The 22,174-nt window shown below is 45.6% G+C and overlaps 1 protein-coding gene across 1 annotated transcript in view; it reads left to right on the top strand.

Annotated features, from left to right (window-relative positions):
• Window positions 1-22,174, top strand: part of DIP-lambda (Dpr-interacting protein lambda) — a 107,189-nt gene that overhangs the window by 78,116 nt on the left and 6,899 nt on the right. Inside the window, exons 5-9 of the mRNA XM_011138477.3 lie at window positions 533-718; window positions 6,389-6,575; window positions 15,430-15,561; window positions 19,387-19,506; window positions 21,580-21,750. Coding sequence (XP_011136779.1) covers window positions 533-718; window positions 6,389-6,575; window positions 15,430-15,561; window positions 19,387-19,506; window positions 21,580-21,750 — 796 coding nt within the window. The remainder of the gene's footprint in view (window positions 1-532; window positions 719-6,388; window positions 6,576-15,429; window positions 15,562-19,386; window positions 19,507-21,579; window positions 21,751-22,174) is intronic.

The raw sequence follows: 22,174 nt of genomic DNA, 5'->3' as shown, positions 1-22,174 counted from the left end.
ATGATTCTTTCTCTCCAATCCAAACCAAACCGAATGTCTGTCATGAAAAGAACAGAAGTTGAATGTAAATATTAAACTTCGAGAGAGAGAGAGAGAGAGAGAGAGAGAGATATTAAACTGCCAAGAATATCCAGACGCGAGTCAAGGCGTTAATAATCCCTGCAGCTCGTTCGCATTTTAACAAAATGTCTGCCCTCGATCTTTTCTCAATCTGCTCGGGCTCGCGGAGAAGGAGATTTCGCCGAGTCCGCGACGCTCCGCTGCACCGTAATTGCCGAATTTCCATAAATTTGTCGACTCGCTACAATTTTCCGGCTCCGACGATAATTCGTATCCACGCAATCGACGAGCCGGCGCGTAATCGATACACCGAGCGACGCGCTTCGCTCGTTGACCTTCGATCTCCGCCGGGCTGAGCGCACTTGAACCATCGGGCTACGGTTAATCCCGTCGGGTCTTTCCTCTTCCCCCCCTCCCCCTCCCCCTTCTCTCGTGTCTTGAGAAGTACCGTCCGCTTTGCCGGTGTTTCCAGGTAGCCTGGATTAAGTCGGATTCCCGTGCGATTCTGGCGATACACACGCACATGGTGGCGCACAATTCCCGGCTGTCAGTCACGCACAACGGACACAACACATGGAAACTGCACGTGGCGAACGTTCAGAAGAACGATTCTGGCACGTACATGTGCCAAGTCAACACTGACCCGATGCGTAGTCAGGTGAGCATCCGCAAATGCAATCGCCCAGGTGCGAACGGGACCGGCGCTCGGCGCCGCTGAGAGACGCGCGCTGAAATGACGCGCGTCGCAGCGCAGCTGAGCGACATCGGACAAATTAGCGGACACTTGCCGACAACGATACGTTCCACGCCCGATGACACGGGAGGTCGCTCTGCCCACTGTTTTTTCGTTTTTTGTTTCTTTTTTTTTTCGTTTTTCGTCGTTCCCCATTTCTCTCTCTCTCTCTCTCTCTCTCTCTCTCTCTCTCTCCCCCCCTCCCTCTCTTTTCTCTTGCTCCTCTCTCTGTTTTTTCTTTTATTTTTAATAGCGGCACCAACGCGGCTTCGAACAGTATTATCTAGCGCAATGCTGAAACAACTGCGACTCGCGTCCGCAATAACAACGTATCTCTGTTAAATTAATTTCCATTTACCTTCCAGCCGACGCTTTATTTTTCGCCGGCGTTTCCGCTGGAATCACGCACGGCGGCCGTTACGCGCGCGCGGCTCTATCGATTTCCATCGACAGGCCGCGGTGCGCGACGTAATTCGATTAAAAAGATCGAGGTTTCGCACAATTTCGTCGGATCCGTGCCGGCGGACGGTGCGGAATTTTTAAAATTCCACACACAAGCTCGGCCATAACTTTTTAACGCGCGCTTTCTTTACCGGCGCCATTATTTCGCGGTGTAATATCGGTTGTAATATCGACCTACCACTGCAGCTGCAGCTCAAAGCCGACCTACAAAAGTGGGGACTATTTTATTCTGTTTGAGGAGAAGCGGAAAGAGAAGCGCCGTTAAAATCAGAATCTCGCGGCTTATTCTTACGCAAAGCTCTTAAGTGATATCGTTTCACGCTCGAGTTCTAATACACCGACTTTCAGTTCCGGAAGAACCTCCCTGAGTTCGATGAGACCAGCTTCGCCGCAAGTTACAAAAGTGTCGACGCTCCGAAAAGTCGTCGTGTTGCCTCGACACAAGTACAAATACGGATCTTTCGTGGGGCAACAAAAAACGTCGGAGCCGTTGCTACGTGCCGGACTTTCTGTATCGACCCGATACTGGAAGTCAATATTGACCCAGCATTGGATTATAGTCCGATGATAACTTGGGCCCGACATCGGCCGGCAGTCAATTCTTGGCAGCTGAAAATTCGCGACCATACATCAACCGACGGTGAATTTATCGTGCAGCGCTTAACGCGTTGGCTGCGCAATATCGGCCCGGATCTCAAAATCGCGCGCGTACCACTTCGAAAATATGACGGACCACACCGAAGCTTTTTTTTTACATGGGATTCAGTGAAAAAAATGCCTGCAAAGTTTTCCATTTTCTATTTTAAGCTACAAAAGCTCTTTCGATACTTTCTGTCTTTTTCTGTCCGCCTGTATGCCGCCGGCTTCTCTATGTAACGATACGTCGCGCGTCAATTATGCGCGTCGACACGTGTCACGACAAGAGCACGCGCGACGAGCCCGAAGCCGCGAGGCGCGAAGTGCCGAAGAGAATGCCGTTTGTCTCACGTTCGTACGTCGATTTTTCGCCGAGATGTGGACGTTCGAAGTTACGCCGGAAGTCGCGCGATACCGCAACTGCCGGATGGCACGTGCGCGAGGCACATTGTAGCGCATCACGTGACGCCTCTCCTCCTTTGAGGAACGATTCGCTGCTCGTCGATATCTCCGTGTAGGAAAAGCGTAGCGACATCGGGTAAGTTGCACTCGAAAGTTGAAATCGCGCCCTTTCCAGCGATGGACCGATCGTTGGCCCGCATTATCGATCAATCAAGCGGATCATTGCTCGTCATTGACTCGTCTCCTTCTCGAGCTGCAGTTAAATTAAATACCAGACAAATAAATATAGGATAATCTACGATTAAAGGCTACGACTACAATCTCGGTTTGAGCAAATCGGAAAGGTGGCAGCGAATTGCGCAGCGCAAAGAATTACCGCTTGTTACAGTTACAGAAATGAATTATTGTTTAATGTTTATAGGCTGTTCTGGTTTATGTTCGTCGGAGAAGTCGCGTAACGACGCGCAGTCAACGCGACGCGACGTGACGCGGCGCGACGTGACGGCTTCGCGCGACTTTAATTATGCAGATTTTCGGCAAGGCGAGCCGCGCGCGCGCGCGCGCGCGCGCGTTCGAGAAAGCACGGGGAAAATTATTACCGACGGTGCGGCAGGTGCGCACGTCGTACGGTTTCGAGCGACTGTTTCCCAGCGACGAGGATCTCGGCTTCCTCTCGCGCGGCCGAGAAATATCCTGTCGCGTCTTAAATCCCGGGCCGAGTGTTGTACGCCGCCGCCGCCGCCGCGCCGCTCGACCGACGCGAAATTATTTATCGTTTGTACTTATATCGCGATTCTATCTGCTCGGTATGCGCATTTTCTGCGGAACGCGAGGCGCGTCTGGCCAGTTCGCGTTCGCGGCCTGGCGGAGGGAGGATACGATGTGAGAACGCGATTTCCCTGCACGGTCAACGCTCCGGTTAAGAGACTGCTTTTGCGAGTAGTCACGTGTAAAAAATTTAAAAAGCTAGTAATTATTAGTGACAACTAATGATATTTTGAGTATTTTTGAAATATAGCAAGTACTCTCATTACTAATTAAATTTCCAAAGGGCTCGCGGTTTTAGTTACATTGATTATTATGTTAAATTTTGGAACAAACGTTTATGTGTAATATCTAAATTTATTTATATATTAACCCTTTGACTGGCGGAAGCGCAGTATCGCGTTTCGATATTTTTAGTAATTGAATATTTTCATAATTGGTCATTGCAAGAGAGCAGCTTCGTTTAACGGTGAATTTCAGGATTCAAAATAAATAAAAATTTTGATAAATAAAATAAAATTTTGATAAATAAAAAAAAAATAAATAAAATAAAGATTTTGCAAAAGCTTTGAAATGTTGCATCTCGGGATTTCTGAGGTCGCTCTTTTTAACGATGAATTTGGAAAATGAAAATTCGAAATGGCGAGTCCTCAAGCCACAATATTGACGACCCAAGTAAAATGTTATTTATACAATTTTATACAGTTTTATACAATTTCACAAATTTTTAACATTTCACAAGTTTTGTATCATCACAAATTATTTATCCATTATTTTGGTATTTTATTATTTCGTAAATTTGAAATAAAAAATCTGTCCATATTCGCTATTTAACTTTTCTTCGCAACAGATGTCCAATTTTACTCTAATGAAACAAAATTTTGATTTCCAACCGCCATGTTGGGTCCATCATTTGAATAGATTTCGCTTTATACTCGTATAAACAGCGACCTCTAGAGCCCCCAGACACCATATTTTCATCTTCCGAAAATCCACCTTTTGCCAACTCAAACACTTTGGCGAAATTCAGCTACCCCAGTCAAGAGGTTAAATATCTCAAGCGATTAACCATATCAACGTTTTTAAAAGGTCTTGACCTGTACCGACGTAGGTCTCCTTCCGTTTGTCTTTTATCTCCTCGACCCTCTTCTTTCCGTCTTACCTCCCCTCCCTCTCCACATACACACACACACACACACACACACACACAATACATTATCGCACCCAGAGCTATCGTTCGTCTCGCTCGCTCCTTGTACCACGACAAGCACTCTCAGCCCTTTATCACGCGGCAGGGCCGTATATTGCATCGGAAGGTTTCCCGCTCTGCCGGTCGCATTGAATTCCACGGAACATGTGCACCGCACCACGACCAGTAAATTCCACCCTCACACGTTAAGCCCGGCACAGAGCAGCCCGGTGAACCGCCCTTGTCGCCACTACGCGCCCAGGGCCGTAAAACGGCGCCCTTTTTATACGGCAGCTCGCGCTGAGACACTTAAGCACGGTTTATGCTGACTGACGTCTCGCACCGGCACGACGGGCGTTTTCAGCCTGACGACTGCGCTGGCTGGCGACGCCGACCACGGGGATGACGGGGTTAGTGCTGAACACGGGGGCCTCGTACACTCGCGAGATAATGAGTGTCGTCTGACCCATCGGCGCACCTATCGTTGCGCTGTCGGTTTATTTGTGCGCGTTACTTCAATTGCGTTGAAATTTAGCGAAAACGCGAAGTAATTTGCTCCGGTGAGAATCTCAGCTTCCATTTCACGACTTCAAATCCCCTTCCGTTTTCCGTGCAGCGGTTATCGGAGATTCGTCTCGTTTTTCTCTCTTCGTCCACGCTTCCGGAAGTTTGATTCTTCGAAGCACGCCGTGCGCGCAATTAACATAATTAATTGATAATTTCTCAGTTACTTGAATTTTATTCTCTCACATTTTCGCCGAACATTCGGCGTATTGTAAATTCGTGTAATTCTTTAATCTCGTACAAAGAGCAATTGTGCTTGTGCTTGGCGAGAGTATACGTTCAATTTTACATTGTTCCATACTTATAAATACATCGTTTACGAAAAAAAAACACGTTTACAAATAATAAATTTTTGTTCTGATTAAGAGTTGTTGAGGGAAACTCGATTTTCATCATTTGGTAATTTGGGAATTTTATTCCGCATCGTTATGTATTACATACATACCGCGCGGAGCGTGAACTAATTTATGTTTCAAACAAAAACACTGTTATTGTTGTTATTATCGTTAACAATATTAACTGCAAAATTTCGACAACCGCGCGCGTGTTCGCCGAAACATTATCGCGACGGATGCGACAGGCGAGTTCACCCTGAAAAACGGGCGGTAATGAACACAAAGCGCGGTTATCTCTACATTTAATAGTCTATTGAATAAACTAAATCAAAAAAAGAAGGAAAAATAGAAGGGGAACACGTACGCGCACATGCACACACATACATCAAGCGGCAAAACGGCGCGCGCGCATCCGGAGAGCCGGAATTCAGGCTGGCGTTTATTTTGTTTCGCCGTAAACCATATCTTGCCTTGCATGCTGGTCTCATTGAATCGAATAGGACACGTGCACGCCGTTCCACGTCCAGTAAATTCTACACCACTACACATTACATCCCCTGCGAGGATACTCTCATCGTATACGTGCTCGGGACCGTAAAACAATGTGCTTTTTCTACGGCGAGCGGCGCGAGCCTTGTCCTCGCCAGACCGCCTTAGTACGTTCCCTCCTTCCCTCCATCCCTCCCTCCCTCTCCCCCCGCGGACTGTTTACCCGGCAGAAAAAAGAATTTCGATTCTTTGCAACTCTTTGATCCTCGTGTTCGTGGCGAAGCGGCGAAATTTAATTAATCCGTTCTCGTCGTCTCGCACGCGGAGAATAATTCAAGTAACAAAACGGCGCGCGCAGACAACTCGCGGAGCGCGCGCTGCGAGAAAAGGAGTCCTTCCTCTCTGAATATGCGACCTGCAGCTCTCTTGAAGAACTGTTTCAAGCGGTTTCAACCTCGAAGAAACGTAGCGGCCTCGATATGAGACGCGCGAGAGACTCCGGAAGATCCGCGGCCGTCTCCCTCGTTTAGAAAGTCCCGTTTTGAAAATTCGAGCTGCAACGTCGTGCTCCTTCGCCGATCATCGTTGGATCCACTTCTGCTTCCTGAAAAAAAGGACGGGAGGGGGGAGGGAGAGAAGGAAAGCAGTCGAGCTCGCGCGCGCACGCATGCGATCAGACTCCGAAACGCAAAGTTTCTCGCGTTGCTCACGACGACTCTGTACGTTTCTCCTCTTTCTGTCTTGTTGCTTCAGATGGGGTACATGGAGGTGGTGATACCACCCGACATAATGGACGACGAGTCCTCAGACGGCATGGTGACCCACGAGGGCGGCAATATAAAGCTGCGGTGCGTCGCCACGGGGTCGCCGAAACCGATCGTCACTTGGAAGCGGGAGGACGGCCGCAACATCGTTCTCCGGGAGGACGGGCAGAAACAATGTAAGCGCATCATCGGGTCTCGCAACGATCTGTCTTTCCTCCCCCTTCCCCTCCCCCCTTACCCCCCGCGTAGAGAGCAAGCCACGGAATAATTCGGCGAGACGCAATTCCCGAGTACGAAAATTGAGTCTGCGGAATTCGACGCGGAGTCCGCGCGCGGGTTCGCTTTGGTCAAAAGGGATGTCAACAATGGAGGGCTGGCTCGCGCGCGCGCGCGCGGTGTTCATCAAAGAGAAGGGAACTCGCGCGATGTAATTAAGAGTAATGAATCGCTTTCTTCTTCATTTGTGCAACGGCTAATCTTTAAGTAATGATGATGGAGTAGAATGCGATAAGTCACTCCCTCTCTCCGTCCTTCCCTTCCCCCTCTCGTTCTCTCTCTCTCTCTCTCTCTCTCTCTCTCTCTCTCTCTCTCTCTCTCTCTGTGTGTTTCTATGTGTGTGTGTGTGTGTGTGTCTGGGAGTAAACCGCGCCTGGAGTATCCGCTGCCTAATTTCATCACCGTAAATGGCAATTAATGTTCATCTCTATGAGGGGCATTCAATAGGCATACATTAGCGGATAGAATGGGTTTTGCTAGCTTGAAAATGTAACACGCAAACCGCTGTGCCATGCTCTGATGAACTTACATTCACTTACCGTTGATATTTTAGAATATGCATTGCATCGCGTTATTCGCACACACAGGCGTGCCGGCATGCCGGTAAAATCGAGTTATCTGAGATTCCTTTGAAATCGCGTGCTTCGCGAACGCATTCGGCAGCATGACTATACGCTTCAAGTGCACCGGGATAATAACAGATTCAACAGAGTCAAACAGTGCAAATTGCGCCACGCTCGGATATACAAAGCGAGCGCACGATATAAACCGAATTTATTCGCGATACAGGACACTCTCCAAAGGCGGCGCGCCAACTTTCCCGTTAATTATACAGCAAATTTCGAATCGATTTCCCCTTACATGATGTATCCGCGAAAAACTGCGGATCCTCAACACAAACTTTTTATATCGGCATGGAGAACACGTGAAAAAATTATGAAATTATTATTACGCCGGCGAATTTCATTGCCGTCGGAATAAAAAAATTATGGCAACTGCTTGTCCAAATTTTCTCACACGTACTAGTAGTTTATTACTCTTTCTGATCAAATTTACATAGCTCGGAGCAGAATTTGGGATTGAAATATTCTCCCGCTCTTTTGCGGTTTTAAAGTGTAGACATTTAACTTTTCGAAATGACATTTGTTTTGGCAAATCTTTATGCACATAACCTCAAATAATCAGTAGTGTTTACGTTAACTACTGTCAACAAACAACTTATTCGGTATCCGATGCATTATGCATTTCATTCAAACGAAAATGCTTCTGAAGCGACCAAAATGATTTGTGCTGCTGAAACTGGTTTTCGAAGTGGTGATTTTGATCTTCACGACCAACCACGCTCCGGTTAGTCAAAAAAGATAAGGAGTTGCAAAATCTACTGAATGAAAATACAAACACAAACACAACAAGAACTTGCGGGAAAACTGGAAGCTATTTAGCCAGAAAGCTATTTGCGATCGTTTACATCGCGTGGGAAAGATACAAAAAGAAGGAAAGTGGGTTCCTCACGAGCTATTGACAACAAAAATCGTCAAAAAATCTCCAATACATTTTTCGACAGTTGACGACGTACGAAATTTCATCGATGATTTTACAGTCTCAAAGCCACCAAGTTTCTATCGTGATGAGATTCGGCAAGTGTCCAGTAAAGTGGCGGATGATCATCGATAACAACGGAGAATACTTCATTGATTAATCTTGCTCTATTGATTTTTACATAAAGATAAAAAATTGTCGAAAATCGGAAAAAAATTAACTATTAGATCATATATATATATATATGTGTGTGTGTGTGTGTGTGTGTTTAAACTTTGGGCTCGTTTAAACAACAGCGCGCTATATAAATTTCGGTGCATTCCTTTATACCTATTTTATACCGCAGCACAAGTATCATATAGCCAATTATGTTTCGTTTTAATCATTCGTCAGTAATTCCATATTCTCGATTTCAACGGATACTAATTGGCTTCGGAATAATAATAGCACGCGCGCGCACGCGGCGTTGTACTCAGATGCAAAAATAACATAGTAGGCTTGCATTTGAATTTTCATTTGCGATTTAATCAAACGGAATTTGATATAACACCCACTAGTCGAAACAATGACCTCTAATTAATTACGTATTTGATGGTGCTACATTACAAAGCAGTAACGAACTCCGATTACGCGTTAATTAAGTTCTTCGTCGTACTAATCAATGCAACGTTATGGGATTATTATTACACCGATGTATTTAATTTCCGTCAGAGCCGCGTTAAAATAGCTGTTTATCACAATTTACATTACTTCGTTCGGCCGCTTTTTGCGCCCGCTTTTAAACAGGTGTGAAGAGGTACTTGTTTAGTTCACTGGAATGTATTTATAAAGCGGAGATCGAGAGAAAATGTGATGGAAATGACGAATTTAATGTGAAGTAAATCAGCAAGCACGATGATTTAATTTTTAGAAAAGCCAACAATCAAATCACACCATACAACCACGTTACCATCTTCCCCTGCAAGAGTGTCTCGTTATTTAATCCACCGATAGTCAATCTAAATTTCGCAAAGGTACGAAATTCAAATTAAACTGGCAAAAAAGGAGTGAAAAATGGATTGTATAATATGATAGTGATAGATATAGATAATACTTTATTTTGATAATTTATATTGGTTTGTGGACTCGCCATTTCGAATTTTTAGTCTCGAAACTCACCATTGAAAGCAGCTACCTCAGATTTTCGTGAAACTTTGGCATTTTTTTTTCAATTTTCAATCGGCCACATTACACTCGCTCTCTCGAGTTTGAATTTTGAATTTTACCATGAAATAAGACGGATCGCCATTTGAATACCCAATTCTGGAAATATTCAACTATCAGAAATGTCAAAAGGCAGTTTCCGCCAGTCGAGGGGTTAAAAAGAGAGCCGGGAAAAATTTAAGGGTCTGAACTCGCGCGTTTGAAGATTGACGTCTCACCCAATAGCGAAAATACGCAAAACTTGGACGGCGAAATCCCAGGGGAGGAGGGGACGAGAGACAGGCGATAGCAGGAACAGAGTCGCAGGCAATTGTCGCGCGCGAGCCGTCTTAGCTTTATTATTGAAACGCCATTGTATCTTTCATCTCCGTGATTCATCGCGACCGTGGAATGCGGGATGATTTATTCAACGCGTCGGACATCGCGCGAGGTATGCGCGCGATATAACGGCAGCGCACACACACACACACACACACACACACACACACACACACACACACAAACATCGCCCTGCTCCCCCCTTTCATATTTAACGCCGGCACGTGCGTGCGAATTTCATACCCGGGAGATAATGCTGTCGCAAAGAGAAAATTGCAACCCAATGGCGAATAAAAATCTCGACGACCGCGGCGGGCGGTCGGCGAATTATCTTCCTCCGTGTTACTCGCCAACATTCGTCGGCCGGCCGTTTACACGATAACTGCTCGTCTACCCGGGCAAACGAGCGAAAAATTAATTCGCTTTGTGTTCCCGCTGCCATATCGCGTGCGTCTTCTCTCATTACCATGCTCGAAATATCTCCGACATCCCACTCGCGGCTATCGGGCTGTTCTTTGCAACGCTCAACTGCCGACTCCGTCATTGTTGATCATTATAGTCAATCTTTCGCAGGCGCGCTCCTTCATTGCTCGTGATTGATTATTGCGCGTTTGATATTACACAACGCGAGCGCGACATGTACGAATACGAGAAGGAAAGGCGTATTTCGCATCGATGAAGACGCGCTGAGCTTTCAAATGCGTACGCCCCGGGGGGTAGAAGGGGAAGGAGGGGAGCCGAGTCGCACGAGCTCCCGACGATCTCGTCGAGTCTCTAATTAAGACGGCGACGGTCACGGCGTGCCGACACGGCAACGGAAAAGTGCCGGGCCGATAAAGAGTGTCGGGGCGCATCAGCGCGGAGTAATCGATCGTCTCGCGCTTACACCGGCCCGCCGGTAATTAATTACAGCGCGAATGGTAATTTACGCGCCGCGCGCGGCAAATGTATAAGCCCGCTCCCCACAATGCACACGGTATACGTCCGCGGAGGCGGGAGGGGGCGGCCATAAATTACAGCGCACCGTTTGAAGTTAAATCGCAAAATAAATAAATCGATAAATATACGCGTGCACAGTAGCGTACGCGCTCGTCTCCCCCTCCCCTCTCCCTGCCTCTCTGTCTCTCCATCGTTATCGCCGATACATCACGACGACATGGCGCGGTTTCGCCGCGAGATGAAACAACGCATCGCGTCGCGACGCAAACCGGAAACTTTGACGATCGCCCGGGGAATTGTTCGACGTTTTTCCGGATTAAGAAAAAAAATGTATAAGAAGAGAGAGAGAGAGAGAGAGAGAGAGAGAGAGAGAGAGAGAGAGAGAGATAAAGAATTTTTTTCATTAATCGACGAAATATTGAATAAATCTCCGAACGGTCGTGAACATTTTATCTGCACATGTGGAGTCGGCAAAGTTGAAATAAACTGGCAATCGATCCCTCCCGAAGGATTAAAGTTTACAAGAGCCGACGATTTCCTCTCTCTCTTGCGCGCGCGCGCGTGCGACATCGAGGACCAAGCCGTCGTTCTTCGCAGGTTAAAGTGCACTTATTGACCGCTCTTACAAGCAATCCGCCCACGTCACCCCGGTAATCCCGGGATCCGCTCGCGAAGTACATGCCGTGTACAAACGTGGGCGATCCTATCTACCCACTGGAAGATCTCCGAATCTCCGACGACCTGTCCTCTTAGCGTCATTCTCGTGCGCGCGAGCGCAAAGGAGAAGGAGATCAGTCGAAGCGAAAAAAGCCGGACTGGGAGTTCCACGAGAGAGGCGGACGTGGAGGAAGAAATGCCCCGATCGTAATCGTCGCTTCGTGCCGTTTCCACCGGCCAGTCATGTCGGGCTGATCTCCGAAGCGTCGTAAAAATAGACACCTGGAGGACACCCGGGGTGACACTCGTTAAACGCGGGTAGCACTTCGACGAGACTCACGGCCGCCAGGACGGGCAGTCTCCGACAGGATCAAGAGAGAGAGAGAGAGAGGGAGAGAGAGAGAGAGAGAGAGAGAGAGAGAGAGAGAGAGAGAGAGAGAGAGAGAGAGAGAGAGAGAGAGAGAGAGAGAGAGAGAGAGAGAGAGAGAGAGAGAGAGAGAGAGAGAGAGAGAGAGAGAGAGAGAGAGAGAGAGAGAGAGAGATGGAAGGTGCAGCACGGCCGACGCCGAGGCGCGGCGGAAAAGGAGAGAAAAACAGGAACGGAGGGGGGGGGGAGAAGAGCGAAGAACGTTTCACACCGGCGAAGGCTCGTAAAGTCGCCCCCAGCCCCTTTCCGCTGATTCCCTCGCATATCGCGCGAGATGAAATGCATGAGAGAACGAGCCACCCGTTGGCAATCGAGATCTCGCGCGTCGTCTGCGACGTGACTCCTCCTCGTCCTCGTCCTGCTGCTCGGTGCAGCGATTAAACTGCGAGAGCGGCCGGCCCGGTCTGCGCTGTAAAAACGTCACGGCGCTTGCCGGGTAACAACGGCGCTCGAAATTCCTCAGGTTAACGAGCGATCGCACGGTTATAAGTGAGTCTCTGGTCACTTTTTGCCGTCGATTTTTCCCCGTAGCTCCTGCGCGCGGCTACTTGCCGGTAATGACGAACGTCCCGTTCGCCTCGCGCGCGCGGAGAGCGAGTTCGAAGCGCCCGGAAGCTGCTGAATTAATCACGTCGCTCGACGAGCAGGAGACTCCCCTCCTCGCCGTCGTGAGGACGCCTCCGTCGCGAGGTCCTCAAGCGCAAGTCCTTGCTTCGACACGATCGGCTGTCCCGATGGACCACCTCGCCGGGTCTGAACGCAAAAGATGCGGCGGAGACGGCGCGAGGGGATACTCGCGCGTCCTTTTAATTATGTGAGCGTAACGCTTTTCATTTCCTCCCGCCTGGCCTCGACGAGCGTCGGCTCGCTCCTGCCGTTAAAGGATCTCGTATAAATGATGCTCGGCACGTGAAATCATCTCTACGGGGCGGTCCCATATTAGTTCTCATCTTATTCCCTGTGGCTCTTAACGGGACCGCAGAGGGCGAGGGGGAAAGGGGAGAGGGGGCGACTGACGACCTTAGCAGTGCGCCATAAAAATTGCAGCGTAATATCTCAAACGATTCTCGCACCTGCCTCCGGCAAGAGAGCACTTGCGTTAAAAATGTATTTTTATGCGGAAGCCGCTCCTGTCGGCGACTCCGTGCGGCCACGAGCACGGCCACGTCGTATGCACTTTTAATGCACATCCCGATAAACAACGCGAGAGGACCGTCGCGCGCGGCTAATTAGAACGCCGTCGATGTTTGCCGTCTGGCCTGGAGAACGCGAGGATCCTCGGCGGAGGCGATCCTGCGAAACGCGCAGGATGCGACTCAGCGGGAGGGACTCGAGCTTGCGTTACTAATTCGTGCTCTCGCTGTCGTGCTCTCGCTGTCAAGTTAAGAAATAAGTATCGGTACTCAGGATCCACTCTTCCATACAAGCATCTCCACTCTCTAAACTTGTCGGAGTGGAGTCGCGTGAAAAGTGGCGGCATTTGCACTCGAAGCGACGGCGAAAGTACCGCTGCTCGGAGAACCGCGAGGGTGAATGTTACACTCCAGCTTAGAGCGAATTCTAAATCTGTGCGAGCGGAGTTTCGATGTCTCCGGCAACCGGAGCGAAGGCGTTCTCTCCATTGGTGGCGCGGGCGATACAAGAAATTCGCCGTTCGACCTCGAATTCGGAAGAATTCGGAGCGGAGGGTTCGCGCGCGGACAGTCGCTCGAATTTGAATGACTGCGCTTGATCAGGGTGTTTTCCCAATGAAATCTCGCTCGGCGAAGTCCCGAGGGTCGACACGTCGGCGAGCAGCTGCTGCGAGCGCGCACGTGGAATTCATGGCTGCCCGCTGGAGTTCCGCTGGAGATCCGCAGATTTCCCGCGTCGAGTCGAATCGACGGAATTCCGTCCGAGTCCGCATCGAATCGTCCAAACTTGACTTTCAATCGACGGCACGATCGTGTTACCGCGAGTAGTCTGAGACCACGACAGAGCAACAACGTTTGAGCGAGTACTTTTTCCGACTCGCAGCATGCGCGCCGAACGAATTATTAACATTGCAGAGCTCTTGAAATCGCTCTTTTGTTTGATTTTGCATAAATCGATTCTTTCGACTCCACTGATGAGCAAGTAGGGGAAGGTTGCCTATATGGACCAGTTTTCAATTTTTTTTTCCATAGTTTGCAAATACTTGATAAAAATAAGACAAAGACTAGGTGGAAATTATCCTTGATTTGTGATGTTTTATAATTTCTTAAGCTTTTTACGCACATCTTCTGCAGATTCGTCGTTTTTTAAAACCTCTGCAAGTGGTACAATTTTGGCAACTAGTTGCTTAAATTCTACCGTGTAGTTTCCCAAATTGTTTTTTTTGTCGTATCGATGTGATTAATTTAAACACTAAAATCGATTTTTTCCCTGAAAAACCGATTTTTTTTAATGACTCTGCTCGATTCTTGTACAAAGCGATTGTTTTCAGTAGAAAATCGAATTCAATTTAATTTAGGCGTTTCAAAAGTTTCAGAGAGTATATTAATTTAGCTGCTTTTGCTAGTCATTTTCGCTGCCATAATTTGGAAGACACAACTAGTCTCTTAAATTGTATCATCTTGATATATTTACCGGTGCAATTTAGGAATTTCCAAGGAAAACTACATCTGTGTCTGTTATTCTCAAAGTTTGTAGGAAGCAGTTTATATTTCTCTTTTGTGTTACCCACATTTATTTTTTGTTTAATTGAAAAACAGATTTTTATTTAGTATTTGTTGTTTATTTCTTAATTAAGCTTCTAAAAACGAAAATATATTATTTCTATAATTTTATAATTTCGGGAGTGTAGTATATAAATTCTGCAATTTTTAGTTATGTGGTCAAAGAAAGATTTTATGAATATAGAAGTCATAACTTTCGTACAAAATAAACTTCATATAAAAATAGATATAATTTTAATAATCATTTTAATAAATAATTGTAATGTTTCCTTTTATAATCAAAAATATCTTTTTTAATTTTTCGTACAAACTAATTTTAATTTTAATTAATTTTTTGATCAAGTTTCTATAAATAAATATTTCATTTTTGTAATTTTAATGTTTATCTTTTTAATTAAGAAAAATATTTTTTTTTACACAAACCGTAAATTGAATTTAACACTTATTTATTTGAATTGTTTGTATTTTACAAAAAATTTATTCAAAAAATGATTCTATAATTTTAATTTCGAGAACGTAATAGATAAATTCTGCAATTTTTAGTTATGTGGTCAAAGAATGATTTTACGAATATAAAAAGCTACAACTTTCATATAAAATAAACTTGATGTAAAAGCGGATATAATTTTAATAATTATTTTGACAAGTAATTTTTCTATGTTTATCTTTATAATTAAAAAATATTTTTTTTAGTTTTTCATACAAACTGTAATTTTAATTAATTTCTTGCTAAAGTTTCTAAAAGTAAAAATATTTTATCTTTGCAATTTTAATGTTTATCTTTTTAATTAAGCAAAATATTTTCTTTTAATTTTTTTACACAAACTGTAATTTCAATTCAACACGTATTTGTTTAAATTGTTTGTATTTTATTTCTACGGTTCGCCCGTCGCTAAGTCCGAGCTGATCCGATGCGAGCTCCACCAATGACTCGCTTTTAACCTTCGTCCATCACGCGTTTCTTCCGTGTTGCAGCTGTCAAGACCTTCGTCGGCGAGACGCTGGAGCTAGCAGGGGTGCTTCGACAAGAGATGGGCACGTACCTGTGCATAGCCAGCAACAACGTGCCGCCGACGGTCAGCAAGCGTTACTCCGTCGACGTTCATTGTAGGTATCGCGCCGCGCTGCGGCCGTTAATTAGTCGTCGTCGTAGTCGCGTTGCATATATTAGTGTCGTCCGGGACGTCGAACACCATCGCTCGCCCGCACCGGCGGTTGCAGGCATCGACAAGAATTTTCGCGGACAGCGATAAGGTCGCGGGCGAGGCTCGCTGGTGCGTCGGCAAATATGAAATATTTTCTCCCGAAAAGCGAACCTTTCCAGCGTGAACGCGCGATTATAATATAAACGGTTGCCTCGAGACGAGGACGCGTCGGCGGATTTTGTGTATTCGATCTCGGGCATCTGTCTCTGTCGCTCTTTCTCTCTCTCTCTCTCTCTCTCTCTCCCTCTCTTTCTCTCTCTCTCTCTCTCTCTCTCTCAACGTGTTGAAGGATTCCCTAGACCGCTCCTGCGCGCTACCGGCATAATTACCCGCGTGCTACCGCCCATCGCGAGTTTACGTGTGACAGGATGGATGGGTAAGGATGAGCGCGTTAATTAATTGTTTAATTAATTCGGCTACATAATGATTATAATGCCAAGCCGTCAGTGTATGCCGAAATGCACTTTTACCGGCAAACTTGTCGAGGGATGAACATCCGGACGAGGGAATTTCGAGACTCTCGGATGTCGCGAAATATAGTGTGATAATTAATCCTTGAGCACTAGGATGTGTGGAAATTTAACCGTGGATATTTTTTTTTAATTGTTGCCACTAGATAGCAGCACATTATTACGTAGCGGTATCCTGCTAGGATTTATAATGTTCATAAAAATCTTAGATGATTTATGCTCAAGTGAAAAAAGTCTTTTTTCGCGGGGAATTTATTATTTTTCCTTCAAGAAATTGCATTTAAAACTGTTTCACACATTGCTACAAATTTTTATCGGATATCCATAGCTCATGTACGCTCAAAGAAATAAAAAAAATTATGAATGAAAATTCATCCGTCCTAGCAGCAGAGGACAGCAAAAACAGCCTAGCCTAGCAGGAGTCAACAATTCATTATTTTCTCGAATGCGCGCGACTACAGCAATATTTTCCAACTGCACGTAATGCGAATCCCGAAAAGTTATTGAGAGTAACGGTGGAAGGGGTGTAATATTCCCATCCGCGCGTATCACAGCGTATGTAAATAATATTATATAAATACAATCGTCTCACAATTCGACCGGGAGAATATCCTCTTCGCATCTGGGTCATATTAAACGTTCTCGCAACGCGATATAGTCCGCTTTAATTAGGAGAACGGTATAACCGTGTCGATTATTAATACTCCTTCAATATCGGTATAAAACTATCGTTCGGCTGCTGTAGGGCGCTGTGGTCAAGGATACGCCGACGGGGTTTAAATGGGAAATGAGGTCGAGATGAACTTCGAAACATTTTTCGATATCTACGCCGCGGCAAAATTTCCATTCAGAAACTTTGCCGCTGGAAACCGCCGGCGTTATGCTCGGGTTCAGCGACAATTTTACAAAAATCCGTCGGTAAAATCCGCCCCTCCGTTCGACCAAACATTTTGCTCCGTTGCGGAAAAATGCAGCGCGGAGCGGAAAAAAATCTTATCACCCACGCGTGTCGAGCGACAATCCGGCAGCGAGAGAAAAAAAAGGAATCTTGCTTCGAACCGCCCAAGCTCGCGACGTTGAGGAACGAAGCGGTCGCGGAAAACGCTCCGATCGACCGACCCTCTCCTGAGAGGGCGAGAGAGGGAAAGGGACAATAGAATCGGCCGGAATATACGCGCGAACATGTGTGGCGCAGCGCATCGGCCGGCTGAGAAAAATCACCGTGTACTTTGACTAACGATATTCGCAAATGAAAACTTTAACAGGCCCCGAGTTCGACCGCACGCGCTGCAAAATTAACCAGCGGCGTTGACGATTTATCCACGTCGTCGCGGAGCGTGTAAATATTTGAGCGCGAAGGCTTTCTCATTAATTCGCTGCTTACGAAATGTAATATTAAGCCACCGCCGCGCCGCTGTCGCTGGTGGCCGCTGCGCGGAGGCGCAAAATTCTGCCGCAACCGGTTAATTCTTGAGCGCGAGCGTGCGCGCAGCCTTCTGTGACCGCCGAGTGCATTTTTTTTCTCCCCGTCCGCGCCCTCCTCCGCCGGGGAGGAAGAGCCCCCAGCTGCTCCGACTCCGCTGCACTCCTTTGTAGATACATCGCGAGCTTCTCCTCGAGCGACGTCCCGCGTATTTCACTCTCAGCGGCAAAGCGGCTCACGACTGAGGCGGAGCGAGAAATTTTGCTTTAACGAGATTGTGAGTCGCGCAAGTTTTTCAGCCGGCTCGCGATAACATCGCTGATAACGCGCGTCTGTTGACAGCAAAAGATCTTTCATCACTGGCAATTTTGTCGAATCAGCCTGATCGCATTCTGCTGCTGCGAAGCCGCTTAGTTCGGAGGAAAAGGTGTCAACAACGAGACATTTGTTTACAGCATTTTGTTCTCGATCATTTTCAGGGTCGAGAAAGTTAATTTGTAAAAGTATCTAGTTACAGTGACAGGTTTTTTGACTGGAAAAGTAACTTACAGTTACAAGTTACCGATCTTCAAAAATAACATATTACAGTTATAGTAATTTAGAAAGTAACGAGTCGTTACTTTTCAGTTACTCTTTTACAATAATTGTGCTATTATTTCAAATTTCGTAATTGTGTAAATTTCTTCAATTTTATATAAAAATAATTTGTTGATTATTATATTCCTCATATAATTTTTACAAATTAGATTCATTAATTTAAATAAGCAATTCATATTTATTCTTTAAAACTATTAATAACAATTATAAGAAAATGAATGAATTTGATGAGGATAATAAATACTAAAAGTACTAAAAATATCTTAACATTAAAAATTAAATTTTTTCGCTAAAAAATATATTGATATTTTATAAATAAAGACTTTCATTCATATATTTTTTTAAATTTGCAGTTAAAGTTCTACTTGCAAAAATAATATTTTTACCAGCGCAAATTTTGCAGAGAAATACTCAGTTGCTCTCGTTTCCAAATTTTTGCTGTAACTCGAATATTTCTGCATATACTGGCCATGGCATTTTACAATCCTTCTCCGAAGATTGAGATGTTTTATCCTTTGCTTGAATTGTTTACATAACTGAAACCACACAGCGTACTTCACGCTGCAAGTTGCAAGTTATGTTAACAAATAAGGACCAGCGACGGACGACGGAAATGTCCAACAGGCGTCCAATTTTTTTGAAAGAAATACAGGTTGCGTTCGGAGAGGAGACTGTCAGCGCTATTGCGTCATTTTATCCTTGTTTTACATCTAATCAACGATAATCAACGATCTAATAAACGATAAAGATAGATGACGCAATAGCGCGTCTTCCAAATGCAGCCATAACTGTATGCTTATTGGATATCAAACATCGCGTTATCGTGCTAGTCTGCCAGAAACTTAAGTTTGAAATATATAAAGTAACTACTAAAGTAACCATTAAATTAGTTACTAGTTAGTCAAACGAACGTAACTAAGTTAAGTTACAGTTATAGATGGAAAAAACGGGACAAAGTTAATATATATATATAGTTAGCAAAAAGGAAATAATTGTAACTGTAACTTCGTTACAAGTAACGAGTTACTTGCCAAACCTGGTCATTTTGATTGCACGCTGATGACACCGCCACCGAGCCCGCGACCAGTGTGAACCGGCCTTAATTGCGCTTCTTCCGACAAACGAGCCGCCGATTAAGGGGAGCGATGCGCGGCTCTGCGCGCATCGACCGACGTTAATCCGCCGATGCCTATCGTCGAATCGTTAATCGCGGTGATTTGATGCTCGATTGTTTCAGTTCAACCTCTTATTAAAGTGACGAATCAATTGGTGGCTGCGCCGGTTAACAGCGACGTCGTGCTGCAATGCTACGTCGAGGCGTCTCCGCACGCCATGAACACTTGGTACAAAGATCCAGGTGAGACATCTTCGACTTCCCCTTTCCTTTCCTATTCCTTTCCTTTCCTTTCTTTTCCTTTCCCAGTCGAGAGCAATTTCTTTCTTCAATTTCAAACGGGACTTCCCTCTTTCAATAGAATTTTTGGAGATTTCCCGAGGCACGAAGAGCTTGAAGTAGGGAATAATCGGCGAATTCGGTCAGACCGCAAACGCGCTCCGGATCTGCTAGAATATCTTGTAATTAATTTTACAGCGTCACGGGCCACCCCGACGGGGGTTTAATTAACAGCGCAGAATCGCTCGCAATCAATCCGCGAGACGCGCGGTCTAACGTGACGCGATGATCGTGTCAAATTGAAAATCTGCATTTCGCGCGATTTTATTACATCGCGCAGAAAAAAAGGGGGATATTTTCGCGATGCGGACGCTTGCCTTAATGAAACTCGCAAATTTGCGAATTGCTCGCGAACGCGCCGCTGCGCCGGAAAAGCGTAAATCTCCCGTGAAATGCGGCGCATTCGAAAATTTCTGATTAACGACGACGGTCCGCTCGATCCGCCGCGGATGATGATTTCAATGCGTCACTTTATTCCTCGCTACGTGAATATCGAAAAATATACACACAGGGATAATTGGTGGAGAGTCTGAATCAAAAACTGAATCACGTTCGCATCGCCGTGATTGGAAAGTCATAGGGAAAAAAAGCAGTCTGCGAATAACGTATTTCAAGCTGGTTATTGACGCGGCCGCGGATACAAACAGCTTTTTCCGCGTCTTCATTCGTTTCCTCTCGTACGCACGGAGAAATCTGCTTGATCCTCTCCTCCCAGCGCGGTATTAACAATTTGCATCGGTAAACGTCAGCCGTCCTTCATGTTCAACCAAAACTCACCCGTGTAACGTCGCGGAGCGCAAGACAAATTGTCGCCAACGCGCGCGCGTATACCGCGCATATTGTGATATACAGGGTGTTCGAAAAAAGGGCTCCAAACTTGCGGGACAGTTGGTACTCATTATAATGAATGAGCAGTGCTTGATAACGTCACAGGTCGAGAAATCAAGCCTGTCAGAGTTGCAAACATTCCTGGTGACGATTCTAGCGACGTAATTTATTCGTGCGCTTGCATTGATCGTGCGCGATAAATAAATAAATGAGTAAGGTAAAAGTAGCAAAGACAGACGTATCCCTGTATATCCGGACATATATATATATATATATATATAGAAACTTATCATTATTAATCTCTAATATTTTCTCTGGTCTATCTGATAATATCAACATTTCATTGAAGTCTGTTAACATTCAAAAATATTTACATGATGAGTCAAATATTGCAAAAATTAGTATCCGACGAGAAAGAAAGTTATATTCGATACGGGACTTGCTCTGACGATGTTCTCCACATCTTCTCAAGAAGTTTGATAAGACATTTCTTACTTATTTTGTCGTTTTTATCTCATTTTATCTCATGATTATTCAGCCCGAAAATGATGAAAGATGAATTACGAGAGTACATGTAGTTGATAGAAAAGTTATTTGTAACTAAATTTTACGAGTTTAGCCACTGGAACGGTAATTTCATGAGCGCCTACATGTTTAGTTAGCGGTGCAACTTGCTTCGACGACACATGTGCTCGCGAGCACCAATAAGCAAACTCAGGAATAATTAATGTTACATTACACGACATATTGAGTGTATGCCAAAGTTTTAGTCTTTCTTTCCAGCTCTCTAATATAGTTATTTTAAATTGCAATATTTTCCCGCGTTTTGTGTTTTCCAAGATTGGTATTTTTCCAAGGAGTTTATCCAACACAAAGCGGCGGGAAAATATTTCGATTTAAAATAATTGCATTAAAGGGCTGAAAAAAGGACTAAAACATTTGCGTACGCCTAATATATATAACTTTTCATTACGCTAATTCGAGTCCGAACCGCGCTCAAAATTAGCTTGAAAATCGCGCACCTCCGTGCGCTCGATCGATCTCTCGCGCGACGGAAATGAAATCTCGCGGCGAACGCGTTCAGCACCGACGAGTGAGAAGACCACGCAATTAAAAGTAGCGCGATATTTCCGTTTCCTTTCCACACAGACGAGAAACTGCTGCCCAGTAACAAGTACACGATGTCGGAGTTTGCGCTGAGCGATTACTCCTGGCAAATGAATCTCACTGTCAATTCGCTGGAAAAGCAGGACTTCGGCGGATACGTGTGCTCGTCCGTCAACGCGCTTGGACGGGCCGACGGCGTGGTGCGATTGCAAGGTACGGAGCATGCCGATGTTATCGTGAAATTCGTATTTCCTTGGGTCTCACATACCGCTCTCGCTGGCCGCTTTTAAACTGGCCGAGCGACCAGCGAAGTGAGTTGCGATCAAGCCGCGCGTTAGATAACGCGAGATCGCGGCTTTTTCCGCAAGTCGAAGGCAGCGATCGATCGTTTTTTATCGAGAAAAATTGAAAGGTTCCATCTCGACAAATTGCGAGGTCGCTCGAGTCCCCGAATTGTCGGACGATTATTTACGAAATAATCGTGCGACCGATGATACTATCTGATCTCATCGGTGAAAACTCTCGACTCAACCGAGCAAAAAATTGTCAGCGCCATCCTCATAAAGCATAAGGCCCCGGTAAAGCTGAAAGTAGGATGCCCTAGAAAGGGATGCCTCATTATTACCACATCAGGCCC

The sequence above is a fragment of the Harpegnathos saltator genome, unplaced genomic scaffold, assembly GCF_003227715.2.
Source record: "Harpegnathos saltator strain DR-91 unplaced genomic scaffold, Hsal_v8.6 scaffold205, whole genome shotgun sequence".
NCBI lineage: Eukaryota > Metazoa > Arthropoda > Insecta > Hymenoptera > Formicidae > Harpegnathos > Harpegnathos saltator.
The sequence above is the reverse complement of the archived record's forward strand: the minus strand, read 5'-3'. Positions and strand labels throughout refer to the sequence as shown.